Source organism: Anser cygnoides, chromosome 6, assembly GCF_040182565.1.
Source record: "Anser cygnoides isolate HZ-2024a breed goose chromosome 6, Taihu_goose_T2T_genome, whole genome shotgun sequence".
Classification (NCBI taxonomy): Eukaryota; Metazoa; Chordata; class Aves; order Anseriformes; family Anatidae; genus Anser; species Anser cygnoides.
In genome coordinates this window covers 18,289,214-18,305,636 of record NC_089878.1, presented here as the reverse complement: position 1 = coordinate 18,305,636, position 16,423 = coordinate 18,289,214, and the positions used below count along the sequence as shown (strand labels likewise).

Below are 16,423 nucleotides of genomic sequence, written 5' to 3'. Positions count from 1 at the left end.
CATGTTAGGCCATGCTGCCATTTCACATCTGTATTTTGTAGATGCCTGTGATTTTTCCATCAAGCAGATGGAGACACTTGGTGGCCCTACTTCTCTGCCTGCTGCACTTTAAATTTAGTAAAACAGACAAGGCTTGCTATGATGGCTAATATTACAATTGGGTAAAAATGCTTTTTCACAGAAATGCAATAAAAACCTCAGTTCTTTCTGGAAATCTAAGTATAGGAAAATCCAATTTTAAAAAGCCCCCCATGCCAGTATATTTCTCAGTGTATAGCGTAGCTGAAGACATGGCTATGCATATTGCTTGGATTTACAGTTTAAGCTTCCTCTGCAGGATCCACACAGCTAGTTGCCACTGGAGAAAGATTACCATATAAACAAACAAAATAAGTGTTTAAAAGATGTATTAAATATCTCTTCATACAACTTTCTATGCTTACCAGAAGAGTAAGGGGAAATTACAGTACTTTTGACCATTAAACAGTCTGTTTTTCTTAAGCACAATAACGTTTAAAGTAAGAAAAAAAGGCTCAGAGCAAGACTCAAATCTTAAGAGAAAATAACTTTCATTATAGGTTGACAAAAGCTAAAGGAAACTGAACTAAACTTCCTTTAAAAACATGGTGCCATACAGAAATCCATTCTGCTCTGAAACTGTACCACTCAAACTGCAAATCGGTGTCTCAAAGAAGCCTGTGAAGTTCAGAAGAGGTAGCGCTAACAGCATCTCCAGTCCACATGGGAGAGGGTCATCTTCAATAACCATCAGCCAGGGAGGGAATTTCTGCCATTTCCAGGCATCAGCTCTGTTCCTCCAGGGTGAAGTTAGCATTCATGTTGCAGACAGTTCTGGCTCCCCTAACATGAGAAAACTGAGCTCTTCTACAGGAAGCAAGAGCTTTGTTTCCAAAGGTTTAGGCAATATCGGCTATGAAATATTCATGTACATTTGCATCCACTGGTGGAAGAACAATCCATATAGTCCTTGATCTAAGATAAAACTTGATTGAGATCAGGGAGAGAATTCGTTATATCTTTACTGACACTAAAAGTTGACAGACTTTTTCCTGGCAATCTTATTCCTACTTCTATTTCCCTGATTGCAGATGCTATAGAAACATCTGTTTCTATCTGCTTCTATCATTGTTTCTATCTGTTCTTTGCAGATGCTACAGAAACATTTAGTCACCTTAGAAGTGACATGATTTAGAAGTAACCTTTGATCTGCACTCACTTAACATAATATACACATTTGTTTAGTTTATACCTTTGTACAAATTTTCAGACCCTTTAACCATAAGGAATTAATACCAACCGTGATATTCATATATAACATTTTTGCCACAGAACACCAAGCTCTTGATTCTGTTTTATTATACCATTCTTTTTTCCCTGTTTTAATTCTATAACTTCATTAGGGTCTGTTGTTCTTCCTCAGACCTATTTCTGCCTCTAGAGCGTATTAACAGCCTTTGCTTCCAAGAAAAGCAGATTACTAATATGCAGTCTTTGATAAGGCAATGAGATTCCCTTGAATTATTTGTGCCCAACAGTTTCCTTAGGAGAAACAGAACCCCCATGATGAATGGTTTTTAATAACAACATCAGGGGCCCAGACCTGCCTGATCTTGTGATCTTTCCGCATGCTTCTTGCGCACTTTGATATCAACTTCAATAGAGGCTGAACTGTTCTGCACTGTACAGACACCTGCCTAGAAAGGCATGCTACTTATACACCAGAAGTGAACTGCAGTGCAATTATCACACAGTAGGCTTCACCAATGAATAAATTAAGCTTTTTTTTCCAACTGCTTCTTGGTAATGTCTGAACTAATATTTAGAATTAGTTATTGTGACTGAAATATTGATATGCTTAGTGTAACTGAAGAGACACAGACCCTGCTCTGTTTTGCTTTCTACAAATTCAGTAGAGTACATAGAGAACAACTGAACTGAAAAGCAGCCTTGGCTAGTAATAACATTGTTAATTGTAAGCCTTATAAAAAAGAAATCTTAAAGGAGGAGTTAAACTGAAGAGTGAGTTGGGATTTGTTTTATCTGAGCGCACTTAAAAATAGATACATTACTGTAAGACAAAAGAGGTCAGATTAAAAATTGAGCAAATTTATGTTTAACTAGAAGTTTTTGTTTAAGTAACAAGGTTCACTACAATGAGCATTTTAATCCAATTGTAACTTACAATCTGTTATTTACTCGGGAAAGGGCACTGTAAAAAGCTTCTCCCTTGCTTACAATTCCTATAACAAGAATAATTTATGTTTACCCCCCAAACTAGAGTAATAAGTTATGCTTTTTCATAGGTACATAGAAAGTCACATTCCATCCTTATTCTGGATGCTGCATTTGTCCACAAAGTTTGTCACACCTGTGGTCCTTATTCTGTAAAATGAGGAAGTGTTCAGGTTCAGTTCTACATTTATGAAGACTAACAATCACCTTTCAGTTTGGGTCCAGGCACATACAGTGAGCGTAAGGCACTTGATGCACTTTCATAAAAGGGGCAAACCCACACATTGAAAGCATCTCACTACATAATGGGCTTCTCCCCAACAACAGCCACATTAAATACAGCAGTCATCTCCCTCAGCAGTACCACACAGTATGAGAAAACTTTTCACTGCCCATGACAAGAGACACTGACATCCTAATTTCTCTGTAAAAAATCCCCATTGGTTCTCTCGCCATCACAATCAGAACAAGTCTGTCAGCTGTGGTAAGCCCCCTGGGATAGCAAGTTTATTTTTAATGACTCAAATCAAGGCAAGGTCTTTTTTGTTCCTGCTATACTGTATTTTCTTTCAAGTGGATTTCTGAAGCTTCCTGTTTCTATCTTTTGCTGGGACGTCTACAACAGAAGAATTGAGGCACAGGGATCCTGGAGCAGACAGCCTCAGTCCCAGATATGCAGTGACCTGCTCTGGTGATATTCTCATTGATATCAAATTGCTCACTTATGCTAGAGAACTGGACTACCTTTTGCAGAAGGACATTACATCTCTGGAACAGAGAGTAAAGGTACAATAAGCATACTATAGAGAAGCTAATGCATTTAGGTAGAAAAAGGAAGAGATCGAGACAAGCCTCATCAAGAACTTGGTACAAAGATGGAAGTAATCAAGATGTCAGGTGAAACTTTGTCCCTAAACTTTTGTGGAAGAGCAGCCAGGAATTTCATTTTAGTGATGTTTGGGAAGAGTAATGAGGAAGGAGACGTGAACAAAAATACTACTTCTGCCAGCGTTAATATTGTTGAGGTAAGCAATACACACATAAGAAAGCTGAATGACTAGATGACCTGCATTATATCCCAAACCTTCCTTTTACACCCCATGCTCCCCCCTCAGCTTTCTTCCATCGCTTATTATATTGTAATAGGATGTACACGGTAGGATCTAGCTGAGAGGTTTAGCTGGATTTAACAGCATCAATAAAAACTCAATACTCAAGTGTGACCTGTGAAGGCTGAGGAGCTTGCACAAAATTTACATCCACCCCTACTTACAGGGTAGTAACCTTGAGCAAGGAGGCCTGTTTAGCAGCTGATAACAAAGCTGCTAAATCAGAGAGAAGCCCTCAATTAGGCTGCAAACATTTTGTGATACAAACTATTATCCCATTTGTTAGAACAGCCCATGGCACAACAAGGTCTTCATCTGCACTGGGCTCCTGGCTGCTAAGGAATATTAATGTTGATGATACGAATGCAGCATTTGCTTTTAAGTTTTTTATAATCAATGCTTATTCAGAAATCAGGGACAGACCAGATACAAAATATACATATTTTCAAAATCCTTCACTATAACTGTAATTGTACAGGCAGTATTTTCATGCAAGAACACCCAGGAATTAAAGTTTTCCACTATTAAAAAACACTGCTAAAACTCACAAGCTTTTTTTTTTTAAACTGTTCTATCTAATGAGATTTCTAGATGCTAGAGACATTCAAAGTATAGTGACTGAGGCACTTTGAACTAGAATTTTGGAAATGCCAACAAGGAATGTTTATTCTGGAGGATAAATCTCACCTTGTCTAAAGCTGTTTATTGATTGTCATTCTTCTGTGGGGAAATATTGCCCTGTAAAATTCAATGGTCAGTCAAGGAAAGATGAGAGTCGGATTGACTCATCAGTTCAAGCACTTGTTTTTCCAGCTGTAGGAGCTGTAACACTGCAGTCTCAGTTCTTCTGGACATTAAAGATGTTTCTTTCACACTTGCTGAAAAGTTTCATGCTTTTATTCTATAAAAGGCTAAACTAGGGTACAGACAGTTACATTCTGGAATCATAAATGTTATCAACCTTCATTAAGAAACATTAAGTTTCTAGTTTCTGTAACTGTGTGAATAACATTAAAAGGGTGGCCTGAAAGTGATCAAGAACATAAGCATCAGAAATGCAAGGGCCTGGAACAGCAGCTGTGAGCAGAAGGACATCTTAGTGATGTAGGACATTCAAATTCACCTTTCTAGATCCCTTACCCTTCATCATACCAGCTGAAAACTCAAAATACTGCCCATCACCGTGAGCTGTCTCAAGTCCTCTGGTCTGACCTCTGTACTCATAAGATTAATTTGTAAATCTGACTGAGAGCTATAAAAATATTGGGCAAGGACTGAAAAAAGTTGATCAGCTGTATTATTGATAGGATTAGAAGTGCAAAGAAACCTATTAAGGCCCAGTCCTCTTTACTTGGAGAGCAATGGCAAATTGGCCATGGATCTGTAGTCACAAAATAACAGTCTTTGATCATTGTGAGAACTGAACCTCTACACTTAGAGGAACTCTAAGAAAAAATTAATGCTGACCACAAAGAGGTGAAAATCTCATTAACAAGTCATTATTTCCGTCACTCACTAACAGCATCTAGACATTTTCTAATGATTCCCAACTTAGAATAAACTCTTCAAAAAAGCTAGCATGAAGCACCCTTCCACTGAAGGCCACAGGGAGCCTCCATAACTCCCCTGAAACAAACCAACTGTTGCGTTCTTGTTCTTAATCTAACTTCAGTGTTGGGGGGGGATTTAAAGTCATGGAATAAGTTATGATGGTAATAAAGAATGTTTTAATTTCTGAGTAAAAGTTAAAGAACTGGATTTCAGTTTGATTTTAAGTAGGAGGTTCACAAATTGTTAGCAGAAGTACAGTTCTAAACATAGCCCTTGGAACTTGGAAAAGAAAATGAATCTTTATATCCTTATTCCTTGACTTTACAGGAAGCCAGGCTGCAGCAGCATTGACACTTGTAGAAGTAGAAAGATTTATTCAATTTCTTGATCACGTTTCCTATGAGCATATAACAATATTCAAGCTTTTATAGGAAAAGAACAACCCAAAAGACAGCATATTATCCAGACTCAAAGCATAACAAAGCCAAAATACAAATTAAAAGTAAATAAATGAAGGCATCTGCTCTAGATAATCTCTTTAAGGTTAAAAAAAAAAAGTCACACACAGTGCAAGGTCTGTAGTACATAAGGAACAGAAACCAAGCAATAAAACACTGCAGTAGATATGGGCAAAACCTTGTTGAAAATAGTTACTTGTTTTTGGGGGGCAGAACCTAAGTAAACCAATCTCTGAAGAGACTTCCTTGTAAGGATTGCTGTAACCATTCCTGCCATCTCCCCCCAGATCCCTAAGGCCCCAGAGACAAAGGCAGCAGGAGAACAAAAGCGTCATTCTCCAGCATCTAAAACCTAATTCTCCCAAGTAAATAAGCACATAGTCCAGTTATTTACTATTTATACGACAGCAATATTTCTTATAAGATAAAATGAATAAAACAGATAAGAAAGCACGTAACAGCTCAGCAAACTATTTCTTCACTCCCAAAACAATTCCCCAAAAGAGTAGGGAACATTGGCCCTTAAAGTTCTTAACTTCCAGATTTAAAACTAAGTCCATATATAATTTAAGCTGAAAAATACATAAGACTTATTGACTTTCTTGGGGGAAAAAAAAGTTCACTTGCAATGATAAAGTTCGTGTTTTATTGTTAAATGTGTCTGTTTGGGCCTTCTTTTTTATTTTGATTGGTGGGGATGCATTATATCATCTATATCCGGTTCTGACCACAGTTTCATCTACTAGTTAGACAACAGACAAATAACAGCACACATTGACTACTTGCACAAGCACTGGCACAAAATTAACAGAGAAAATAGTATATGTAATTTTTTTCTGAGAAAGGAAAAAAATGTCTTCATAAGCATTATCAAGTTTGTAGACATGAATATCAAGTTAATAAACATAATCACATTTTATGCTTCATAGTCTGAGCTGATCAACAGCAGGAATAAGAAAAGATTCCTCTGCAGGACAACATTACCCAGGTCCAATACAAAATGGTTTTGCTGTTCTTCCTTCAAGACAAACCAACATTAGATTGCTGATCGCACTGCAGTAAGTTAAGTTGTAGTCTGATCCTGTACAACAGCTGTGCATTCCTGCTCTGTCTGCATTTTTATCAAAGAAGAAACTTGAAGAGAGAATAATTTTTTCCTGTAGTTTTAAATATTTAGAGATCACACCCACTACTGCTTGCTCTATCACAGTGGCTCTCCGTGCCCTTGTATGTAGTGGGCATGCTGAAGCACTGCTGGGAATCAGCTGCACCACCACGTGTTCCCACATCATGCCAGCCTCACTGTCAGCCATTTAGTGCCATTCTCCCAAACATACAGGATGATTTTTTTAATTTTATATATTTTATATTTTTATATTTATATATGTATTTTAAAAATTAAAGTAGTATAATAAGATCTTTGAATAATAAATTTAAAGTGTTATTGTGACAAACCGGCAGTGTTATTAACCTTAGCCACACTCATTTTCAAAGGTGTACTGTAGGGACATTAGACATTAATCACAGATCATACACAGTTGCTGTTACCCTCCTAACTCAACTCTGCTGATCCATGAGCTCAAGCTGTTTATATTTCAGTTTGTCAATAGGGCTGTTGCAGAAAAGTAAAACGAGTTAACTTATGTAACAATGCATGTATGTTTGCTTGTTTTAATTCTGCTATTCCATAGAAAAAGAGCACAATAACATACAAATGTAAATAACTCAAAGTAACATCCATTTGTTTTGGAAAATTGAAAACCAATCGAACAGAACAGCAAAATCCTTTACCAAGCAAAACTAAAGGCTTAATTCAGTCTTGTTCTTGTAATGGGATTTCTGCTAAAATTAGAACTGCAGAATCAGACCCTTCATTTTTACCATCACTGACATACTGTAATCAAATAGATAATTGAACTGTATTATGGTGCACTGCCACAATGCAGCATGCCATACAGGTGGAAAATATTTCTCTTCTGTCCTGAGAGATTATGATTTTTTTTCTTCAAATAATGTTCTTAGAGACACACACATCATTTAGAACATCTTTCTAGTTAGGTACATGAATAAAATTAACAAAACAACAAACAATAACTGTGTATGCAAAAGACAGCCATGCACTAAATATACATTAGATATTCATTTTTCTAATTAACATAAGTACAGAATTTACCTAAACAAATGAGTGATAATGAGCAATAAAGCATGAGTGCAACTAAAGTCAGATCTGTCTAATGGAGGAGGGGTAGTGAAGCCAGCTAAATGACTATAAAAGTAGTGACATAAATTTGTCTTTCAGCTAGTTTTATCAGTGACAGCAATAGGAAGTTGTGTCTGAATTCTCACAAGGCTCTAAGCAACAATCTTAAATCGTTTCTGTACTCAACTAGTGGTGTAGCAGTGCTAACTTATCCTCTAAACTCTCGTTTCATGAAGTTATTCTCACTTATTTTAAATAAGTGATTGTCATTTAACATTTAGTTCATGTATATCCTCATTCTTTTTAGTTCTTTTTCTACTCCAACTCTTTTACTGACATGTTATCTTCTCCTTTTGCATGTAGTCACGTTTGGTTTTTTTTCCCCACACGTAAGCAACTCCACAGAATGTAAGAATTACAGGGCAGTGTGCGTGTGTGGAGAAAATGAAGCATTTGACATTCATAAGAGAGCTGTATTAATGAGAAAGAAATTAAGTCTACTTTTTCGTTTGGCTGGAGTTCTTGCTCATTACTTCTAAAATGAGATATGAAGACCTGTAATGAAGTTACTAAGATAGAGCAACCCCAGAAAAGTGGAAAAACATTAAAAATCTATAATGTCTTTAAGTATCATATTTATACTGTATCATATATTACACCATAGCATAAAGTTGAGGCTATTAACTGCTTTGACTGCATTTCTATATACTCTGTTTCAGTGTTTTAAACTTAGTTAAATTTCCTACAGCCTATCTATAAAAAAGCATCCCAAACCACCACACTGATTAAAGGACAGCAACTCCAAATTAAGTGATGAGAAGCACAGCCTCACCTGTGCCATCAGTTTCACCAGGGAGGACAGAAACAAAGGGATAAATACTCCTTCCCACTTTCACAGGCCCTGCCTTTTCCACAGTTTAAGCAGAACCAGGAGAGGACCACCAGAAGATGTATCAGCTGCAGCCAGGTAGAAGCAGACCCTGCAGTTAATTTGCAGAGCAGAATACAGAATGGCAATGAGACAAAATCCAGGTCAGCCCTTCCAGAAGCAGGGATTCCAACAGCACTCCCCACACACAAGTGTTACCTCCTCCCTATTAAAACAAATCTAATACACAAGGAAAAAGAACCACTCACTGAAGAGATTCAGAACCCACCTCTAGCTGAAACAGTGAACTTCACTAACAAGAGAGGGCAACATCACAGGAGAGGGCACAAAAAGCCACAGATAGGAATAATCTGGATTGCTATTCCCTCTACATCATACCAGTATCTCTACTAGACCACTCAAGAAGACTTGTACTCAGTAATCCAGAAACCACAGCCCAAGGCAAATTTTTTTTGTAGCTGCTGGCTTCCAGAACATATTCCTCAAAAAGTAATGAGGCCTGTACCAAGTGTCCAATGCAAGCTACTTGGGACAGAAGGAAAGCAAGAGGCAACTGTCTCTGCTCCTTTAAGTCACCATAGACTCCAGCACGAGGTGAAGCCAGATGAGTATTCAGAGGTTTTTCCTGGAGCCTCCCTAATTTTATTTTTTCACTATTAAAATCTGTGAGGTTTTTATAGTGAGGTAATACAAGCAGATCAAAAGGCTTCAGACCTGTATTCAAAACCACACCCCTTCCTGGCCTCAAAGTACACCATCATACAACTCAAAGCCTCTTTACCTCACGGCATGCCTGCACTCCTAGGGAATCACAGGCCAGGGAGGGACCAGTTTCCCGCTCATGTTGTGAGGAAATTTACCAGGAGCTGAGGAAAAGTAAGCTAAAAATGTTTGTGTCTTTAGATAAACAGGCTAGCTAACTGATATGATGGTGAAGTATGTCAGTTTGACAGGAAAAAAAAAAAAAAAGCCTGACAGAACTAGCCCATGGGCATTCTGTGGAAAAGAGAGCTAGAAGGCTGTCATGACCACCACACTTTTTTTGGTAGCCAAAGGTGTCAGGGCACCAAGTACTTGCTCTGTGAGGTCAATAAGAAAACAGGCCACACATTTAATAACAAAAATGATTAAAAAAAAAAAAAGAACAAAAAATACCAACCTGTTGATACCTTGAAGTCCTCCACACTTAGACTTGCCTGGGAAGCTGTACCCCTCCCAAGCACCTCCTCATACCAGCACCAAAATCAGGCAGCACAACATGCTTCCACACTCACTTTAAGTGCATAAGACCCGCACCACCGCTTATAACCTCCCAGCAACACCAAATTATCGCAAAACTCATTACACATGAGCAGGGGGCAGGTTCCAGGTCTAGCTTTTTGCCTCAGGACTGTGTGGACTTGCATTAAACAGGGTCCACCTGGGCACCCTGCACGCAGTTGCTGCCAACCACCTGATTTTTGTCTCTAGACAACAAGGAAGGCATGCCCAGGTGCTGAGCAGCCATGAAGCAATGACCTGGGTGGGAGCAGCTGGCCTTGCCATGGTGGACAGGTGACCGCCATCCTGGCCCATGAGGTAACTTGGCCTGCTCCACACAGACATGTGAGAGGTGGGTTTGCTCCATCACACAGTACCTGCACCTGTCACCAGCACCAGCATGTTGTACGGCCCAGGAAGTTTTACATTTCAGTCAGAAACTGCTCCCTGAGAAGGCTCACAGGCCAAGGGAGGTGAAATAAGGTGCAGGGGCCTCTGAGCGCCTCACATAGACAGCAGCCATGCCTCCCTACCTCCGCGGCCGCTGCTGTGGCTCTCAGCTGTGGATGGCAAAAGGCCACTTCCTAGAGACTCATAACTTTAATGTTTCCTAAATTTTGCATGGTGGACTGGGGTGCCCTTTCCTGGAGAGCATGTTAGAGCAATTTAGTTCTTTACTGTTGTAATTATCTCTCGTGTTCCCTGTGGTGCTTCCTAGTCATGTTTAATGCACAGTAAAAGTTGTTCTAACTCATTTTTTTTGTGTATTACATGGAGATTGTCTGCTTACCATGTTTTGTGGTCTCTGAGGAGCAACCTCTGTTCTTGCTGAGAGCCAGTGTGGAAATACATGCAGCAAGGGCTAGTGCCGGCTGCTCCAGCACTGCTGATCAAGGCAGCTCCTAAGTGCTTCCAACCCACAGGACCTAACCCTCACAGGAATGCTGTAGCTGCTCTTTAAAATGGAAAGAGATGCACTGTTAATACTGATAGTAAGAAGCAGTTAACCTGTGCGATAACATGGTTCCCATCTGTTCATCACCACCTATGCCAACAGCTCTTACTTGGGAAAAGCCAGGCTAAGGAGTTTGCACCTGTAAGCACTAACTCTGTAATTGTAATACCATCCAACACAAGCAGGAGAAAATGAATGCTCCTAGGTCACCCAGAGTTCCTGTAAAAATGACACAATCTCAACACCTATATCCAGGTGATCAGGGATTTTTAAGATTTCCTCTAACAGTTTGTGTTTGCAGTAGTTGTATGCCACTTGGCCTAAACTTGACAGAGAAAACAGTGAGAAGAGATCAATGTCTTCTGTTTTGCTTTATTTTAGTTTTTATAGTTAAATATTTTAGAATATTTAGCTATTATTCTTGTTAAAGTCTTGAGCTGTTCTGAAAAATCATTTCTGATCATTTTTATTGACCCTTCTCCAGCCCCCAAGAACCCATGTCTTAGTGTAAATCCTTTTAATACTTCTTCTCTCTTTTCTTCCCCACTTTATTAAAACATCCATCTGGTAAGCCATTTTATCTTTATTTAAAGCTATTTTTTAAATTCCAAATTTAACATAAGGTATACAGAAAACTTTTTTTAGCTGACACTGGCAAACGGCCAAACATTTTTCAATGCTTCCTGATGTATGCTTACTATTCTAAAGAGTAAGATTTTTTCACTAGTTAGAAGGATGTGGGACGCTATTATCTCCAAACTTTTGCACAGATTAAATTATAACAATAACCAAACATTCCTTGTGATTATTTTTTTAATTTATTTAAGTGATACTCTAAAAGATGGAATAAAATAGAAGTGATCAGGAGCCTCAGCTGAACGTCATAGAAGATCTGTAAGAAGAAGGGATGACATGAAAAATACACAGATTTAAATAGCAAAGAAAAAAAAAAGTGAATTTTTTAAACAACTCATAAGACCTGCAGATAAAGGTTTAACATTGCCTCTGCCTACATACTCACAATATATTTAATACATTTCATACCCAAGTGCAAAGTCTACATCTATGCTCTGTTAAAAGGAGTCTCAAAAGGACACTTGGGTCCTAATTTCCTTGCCAGTATAATGGTGTTTGATTCTTCAAACACACATGCTCAAGACATACCACATTGTTTGCATAAGAATAAGGAGTCAGTAATGCTTCCCAAAATTAATACAAGGGAAGAATCCAAGGCCATATTTTAAAACTTAAATTTACTAGGAGTCCAATCTACAACTAGATTACTTCCAGGATAAAGAGTTTTAGACCGACTCCAAAATGCAAAGAGAGTACGTATCTCCATTCCTGTTCCGACAAATTCTGTAGTACTAACTCTTACAGATTAAATCAAATATATTACAAGTTGTTATACAGTTATAAAACCTCACTTTCATCACATGACTTTGCAATGTAATCAATAAAACTTTGAGTCATGAATGAATCCAGCAATTTCTGAATCAGTCGTATAACATTCACCTAAACCTCTCCATAAATTAAATATTTGTCAAATTCTCTGATGCTGTGAACCTCCAAAACATTTGTTTGGTCAATTACTTCACAGATCAAACTACCATGAGGCATCCAAAGTTGTTGTATATTATTAAAAAAAATCCTGACTGTGATACAGTCCTCAATACATAATATTGATTCCAAATCTTTTATCTAGCTATGCACATTGAATTAACTCAGTTTACGTGAGCAGGGTTGGAAAGTCAGACCCACTGACAGTAATAATCACGGAAAAGCCCCAACCTATTATTTCAAATGTTTTCTCGTTTGAAAAATAAATGTGTCATTGAAAATCTTACACTATCTTTGAAAATGACACTGCAAATCATTTACAAACTTCCTAAGCCTATCGAACTCTGTATGGGGGTACAGGGAACTGCCTGCATGAAGCACACTGTAGGACATGACAGGATTTAAATGTGTATGTTATTCCCATGAAGTCTCATTAATGCCAGTAGTAGCTGGCAATAATCTGTGCACAAACTGGCCACCCAATCCATACTGGTTGATAGGACTTCCAGTCACTTCAACTAGTATCTGATCAGGCTCTGAGAAAATAAAGATGGCTGCACAATAATAAAACAAATTTCCCAATATTGTAAATGAGGTAATTAATGATATTGAAGTATTTTTACCTATATATTTTTTTTTAATTTAAAAAACAAACAAAGAGCCTTTAATCTAGAGGTGCTAGTCTGACCTATTACAAAAAGCCCTTTTCTTACCAAATAAGTATTGTCAATGTAAACATTCTCTTCAATGGACAAAATGGTGCTGCTCTCTTGCCTCTTTTTCTTCAACTTCATCTGTCAGCCTGACAAATTTTCCTGGTGGTGCTCTTTTTTTTTTTTTTTTTTACCTGATGGTTGATTAAACACTTCCATCATCAGTGGCAATGCTGACAAAAATCATATAATCACATTTGTTAATTTTTAAAGAGCTGTATTGTGAGCACTACAATGATCTGGGGTGGAACAGCTTCTTTGCGTACACATAACTGGCCTTCCTTAGGGCTCTTTATACTATTAAATTAGAAAGGTCTCCTTTTAATGATGCACAATGGTTATATACATGCCAGGTAAGAGAAGATAAACTGTACTAACTAAGGAACATAACAGAAAGCATATCCCTCATTTTATTAGCAAGAAAAACTTTCATTAATGTTACAAGGTCTGAAGTTTCTGTTGCACTAGAATTGTTCAGAAGTAACTCCATGGAAAGTGGTGAAGTTGCAACAGATATAATTACAGAAGAAACTTGGCTCGGAACTTTCCCTTCTACAGTAACTAATGTACTTAAGGCTTAGACATACAACAAAGTGTATTATTTATTATAATTGATTATAAAGAATACAAACCAGGCAAAAGTACAATATAAATAGTACTGGGAATGGCAACTGCGTGGATTGTTTTTCACTGTTCTCTGTGAACCAGCCAAACAAACTGTTTAAAGTAGCTGGGCTTTTTCACAGGCAAGGGAATGCAAAGTGAACACACACTTAAGGAAAATAACAGTCCCTTAGGACTAGAAAAACACCCTGCCTTCCCGGTGGCTTTCTCACCTCCAAAAGAAAAAGTGTCTGGATCTATCCAGAGTTAAGAGAGACAGAGCTCTTTCCCGACCAAACTCAGATATCCTTTATCTGTTTATTCACTTGAGACTATTGAGAATATCTTCTGCTTGGCCCCAAGAGCTGATATTTTGGGAAGAGTACAGTTTTAGAAAGTTATAAAAAAATCAGATGGTAAGAGAAAGTGGATAATGGGTGAAAAGGAAAAAAGAAACTAAGAAAGCAAGCTTAGATTTTTTCAAAGGTGATCCAACAGTCAGTCATTTTAGGCTGACTATTACAGCCTTTTTGCCAAGCTCTAGTCTTTCCTTTTTCTGTGGGCTGGAAACCTCTCGGTCCGTATCTGTGAAGAGCTTAGTAATTTTCACTGGTTGACAAATACATAAATATTCAGCCCAAAACACATTTAGCCCAGCTCTTCTGTATTTCAAACAAAAATTATCCAGTCTTATTTTCAAGTTTTTCCTTGTATGGTTTGTTATTAAGCATCATCCTTTTTTTTTTTTTTTTTTAAAAAATGTTCATTGCTTTTGGAACTATTCTAGAGTGAAGTTAGACATTGAACAATGTTTTTTGCCTGAATTATTAAGGACATGCATCTCCCACCTTTCTAAAATTTTCCAAGATGCTAATTTATAAAATGTGTAGTCCTGTGATTCTTAATTTTCTACAGAATCTTACATTGCTGGTAGTGTCTCACACTAGTACCTAGTAGAAACAACCCCTAGGACTGAGACAGAGGGTGGTAAATCTCACGCTAGTAAACTGAATGCACTGTTTTGCATTAACACTCTCGGGACAGGGCACTTCTGTCTCTGCTGAAGTCAGAATTTTTGCCCTGAAGCCAGGACTGTATTTTCACAACTCAAGCCGAAGCCTCTGTAAAAATACAAGGTGGGGGAACTCCTCGCAAGAGGATAACGGGGATGGTTTTATCACTCCTAGGAAGCGGTTTGAAAATACACGCCATGCGGTCTGAGTGGGCACATGCACCGGTGAAAACAGACGCTCTTTAGAAAGCGGTGGAGATTACTTCGGCAGCGAGCAGGCAGGGAACGTTAGGCGAGACCGAGATTTAAGGCTACAATCATCGGCACTGTCGCGAGCATCTTTTTGAACTTTTCTCCAGCGGATCCCAGAGGGCTTTCTGAAAAGGCGTGAAGCCACCGAGCGCTCCCGGGGAACCCAGCGGGCGGCTAAACGCGAGCCCCGCCGCCCCGACAGGGAGGGAGGCAGGGAAGGAGGGAGGGAAGGAGACTGTGGGGCGGCAGGAGGGACCCCGAGGGGCCCCGACGGGGCAGGAGGGGCCGCGGGGAGCCGGGGGCCCGCCCGGCTCCTACCTGGTAGGCGTCGGGGATGTTGACCGTCTCTCCGTGCTCCGCCACGTAGCCGATGATGCCCTTGCCCCAGGGCACCTGCACCTCGTTGCTGTTCTCGGTGGAGCCGCAGGGCAGCAGCGGGGTGCCGGCGTGCACGTCGAAGAACTTGGAGACTAGGCTCTTCTTGCCGGCGGCCGCCCCCTCCACGAGGAAGAGGGACCCCCGGTCGGCGTCCACCATGAGGCAGACGAAGATGAGGATCTTGTAGCTGAGGCTGGTGAGGTCCAGGTCGTTGGAGATGTCCTTGACCAGCTCCAGGAAGAACTGCCGCTCGTTGTGCTCCTTGAGGTAGCGCTTGTAGTCCAGGGCGGGCGGGGGGTACTGGGGCAGGCTGACGCGGGACTCCAGCAGGGCGCTGAGGATGTGCGCCGTGGTGGGGGGCAAGGAGCTGGCCTTCCGCAGCAGGGCCCGCCGCCGCACGCTGCTCAGCGGCTCCTGTGCCCGGGCGTGCACATGCTCGTCGTAGGTGAGGTTGACGTGGATGGCCTTGGAGCGGGCGAAGCTCTTCCGCAGCTCCTTGTGGGACGCCCGCCGCTGCAGCCCCCCGCCGCCGGGGCCGCCCGCGCTGCCCCAGCCGCCGCCGCCGCCGCCTCCCCGCCGCTCCTCCGACGGGCCGCCCGCGGGCGCCTTGGGCACCGAGTTTCTCCTCTTCAGCCACTTCTCCACCAGCTCCGGGTGCCTGTCGAGGAAACTTTCCACCGCCGCCACGTCGAGGCCGGCGTCCGCCGCCATGGTGCCGGCGGCGGGGGCGGCTCAGGCCATGCCCCGACGGGCGCCCGGGGCGCGGGGAAGGGAAGGAGGGATGGAAGGAGGGAGGGAGGCTGCCGGCGAGCGCCGCCCCTGGCTCTTGCCCGGGGGCGAGGGCTCCTCCTCGGGGCCGCGCCTCCTCCTCGCGCCCCTCTTTACTAGTGGTAGTATGGTGCGTATTAGCCTGGGTGCTTCTTCTGCTGCCCGGCTCCCGGCCCTCCTCCGCTTCTGCCCCCTCCCTCCGGGACCGGCTCCCCGTTGGGCGCTGCCTCTGGGGATGCTCCGGGAGCGGCGGGGCGAAGCCCTCCTGCCAAGTGCTGCCAGCGCTGGCGGCGGCTGCTGCGTAACCCAGCCGGCGGAGCGCCGGGGAGGGAGGCTGAGGAGGGCGGGGGGAGGACGCGGGGGGGCGGCGGGCGGCGGGGGCGCCGCCGAGCCCGGCTGCCGGGGGAGGCACCGCGGGGCGAGGCGGGGCTGCACCGGCGGGACCCGGAGCGAGGGAGGGTG

General features: G+C 41.3%; 1 protein-coding gene across 4 annotated transcripts in view; it reads right to left on the bottom strand.

Moving 5' to 3' along the window:
• PDE11A (phosphodiesterase 11A) overlaps positions 1-16,042 on the bottom strand; it is a 134,239-nt gene extending 118,197 nt beyond the window's left edge. The window contains exons 1-2 of one of the 4 annotated variants that reach the window (XM_013171591.3): positions 9,620-9,726; positions 664-861 (exon numbers count right to left, since the gene is read on the bottom strand). Coding sequence is in view for 2 of the 4 variants with exons in the window: in XM_013171593.3 (XP_013027047.3) it covers positions 15,134-15,904 (771 nt within the window). In the remaining 2 variants the exon portion in view is untranslated. Of the gene's footprint in view, positions 1-663; positions 862-8,403; positions 8,504-9,619; positions 9,729-15,133 lie in introns of those variants that run through there. The other 3 variants (XM_013171593.3, XM_013171590.3, XM_013171589.3) reach the window with 3 other exon arrangements.
• Between the last annotated feature and the right edge of the window lie 381 nt (positions 16,043-16,423).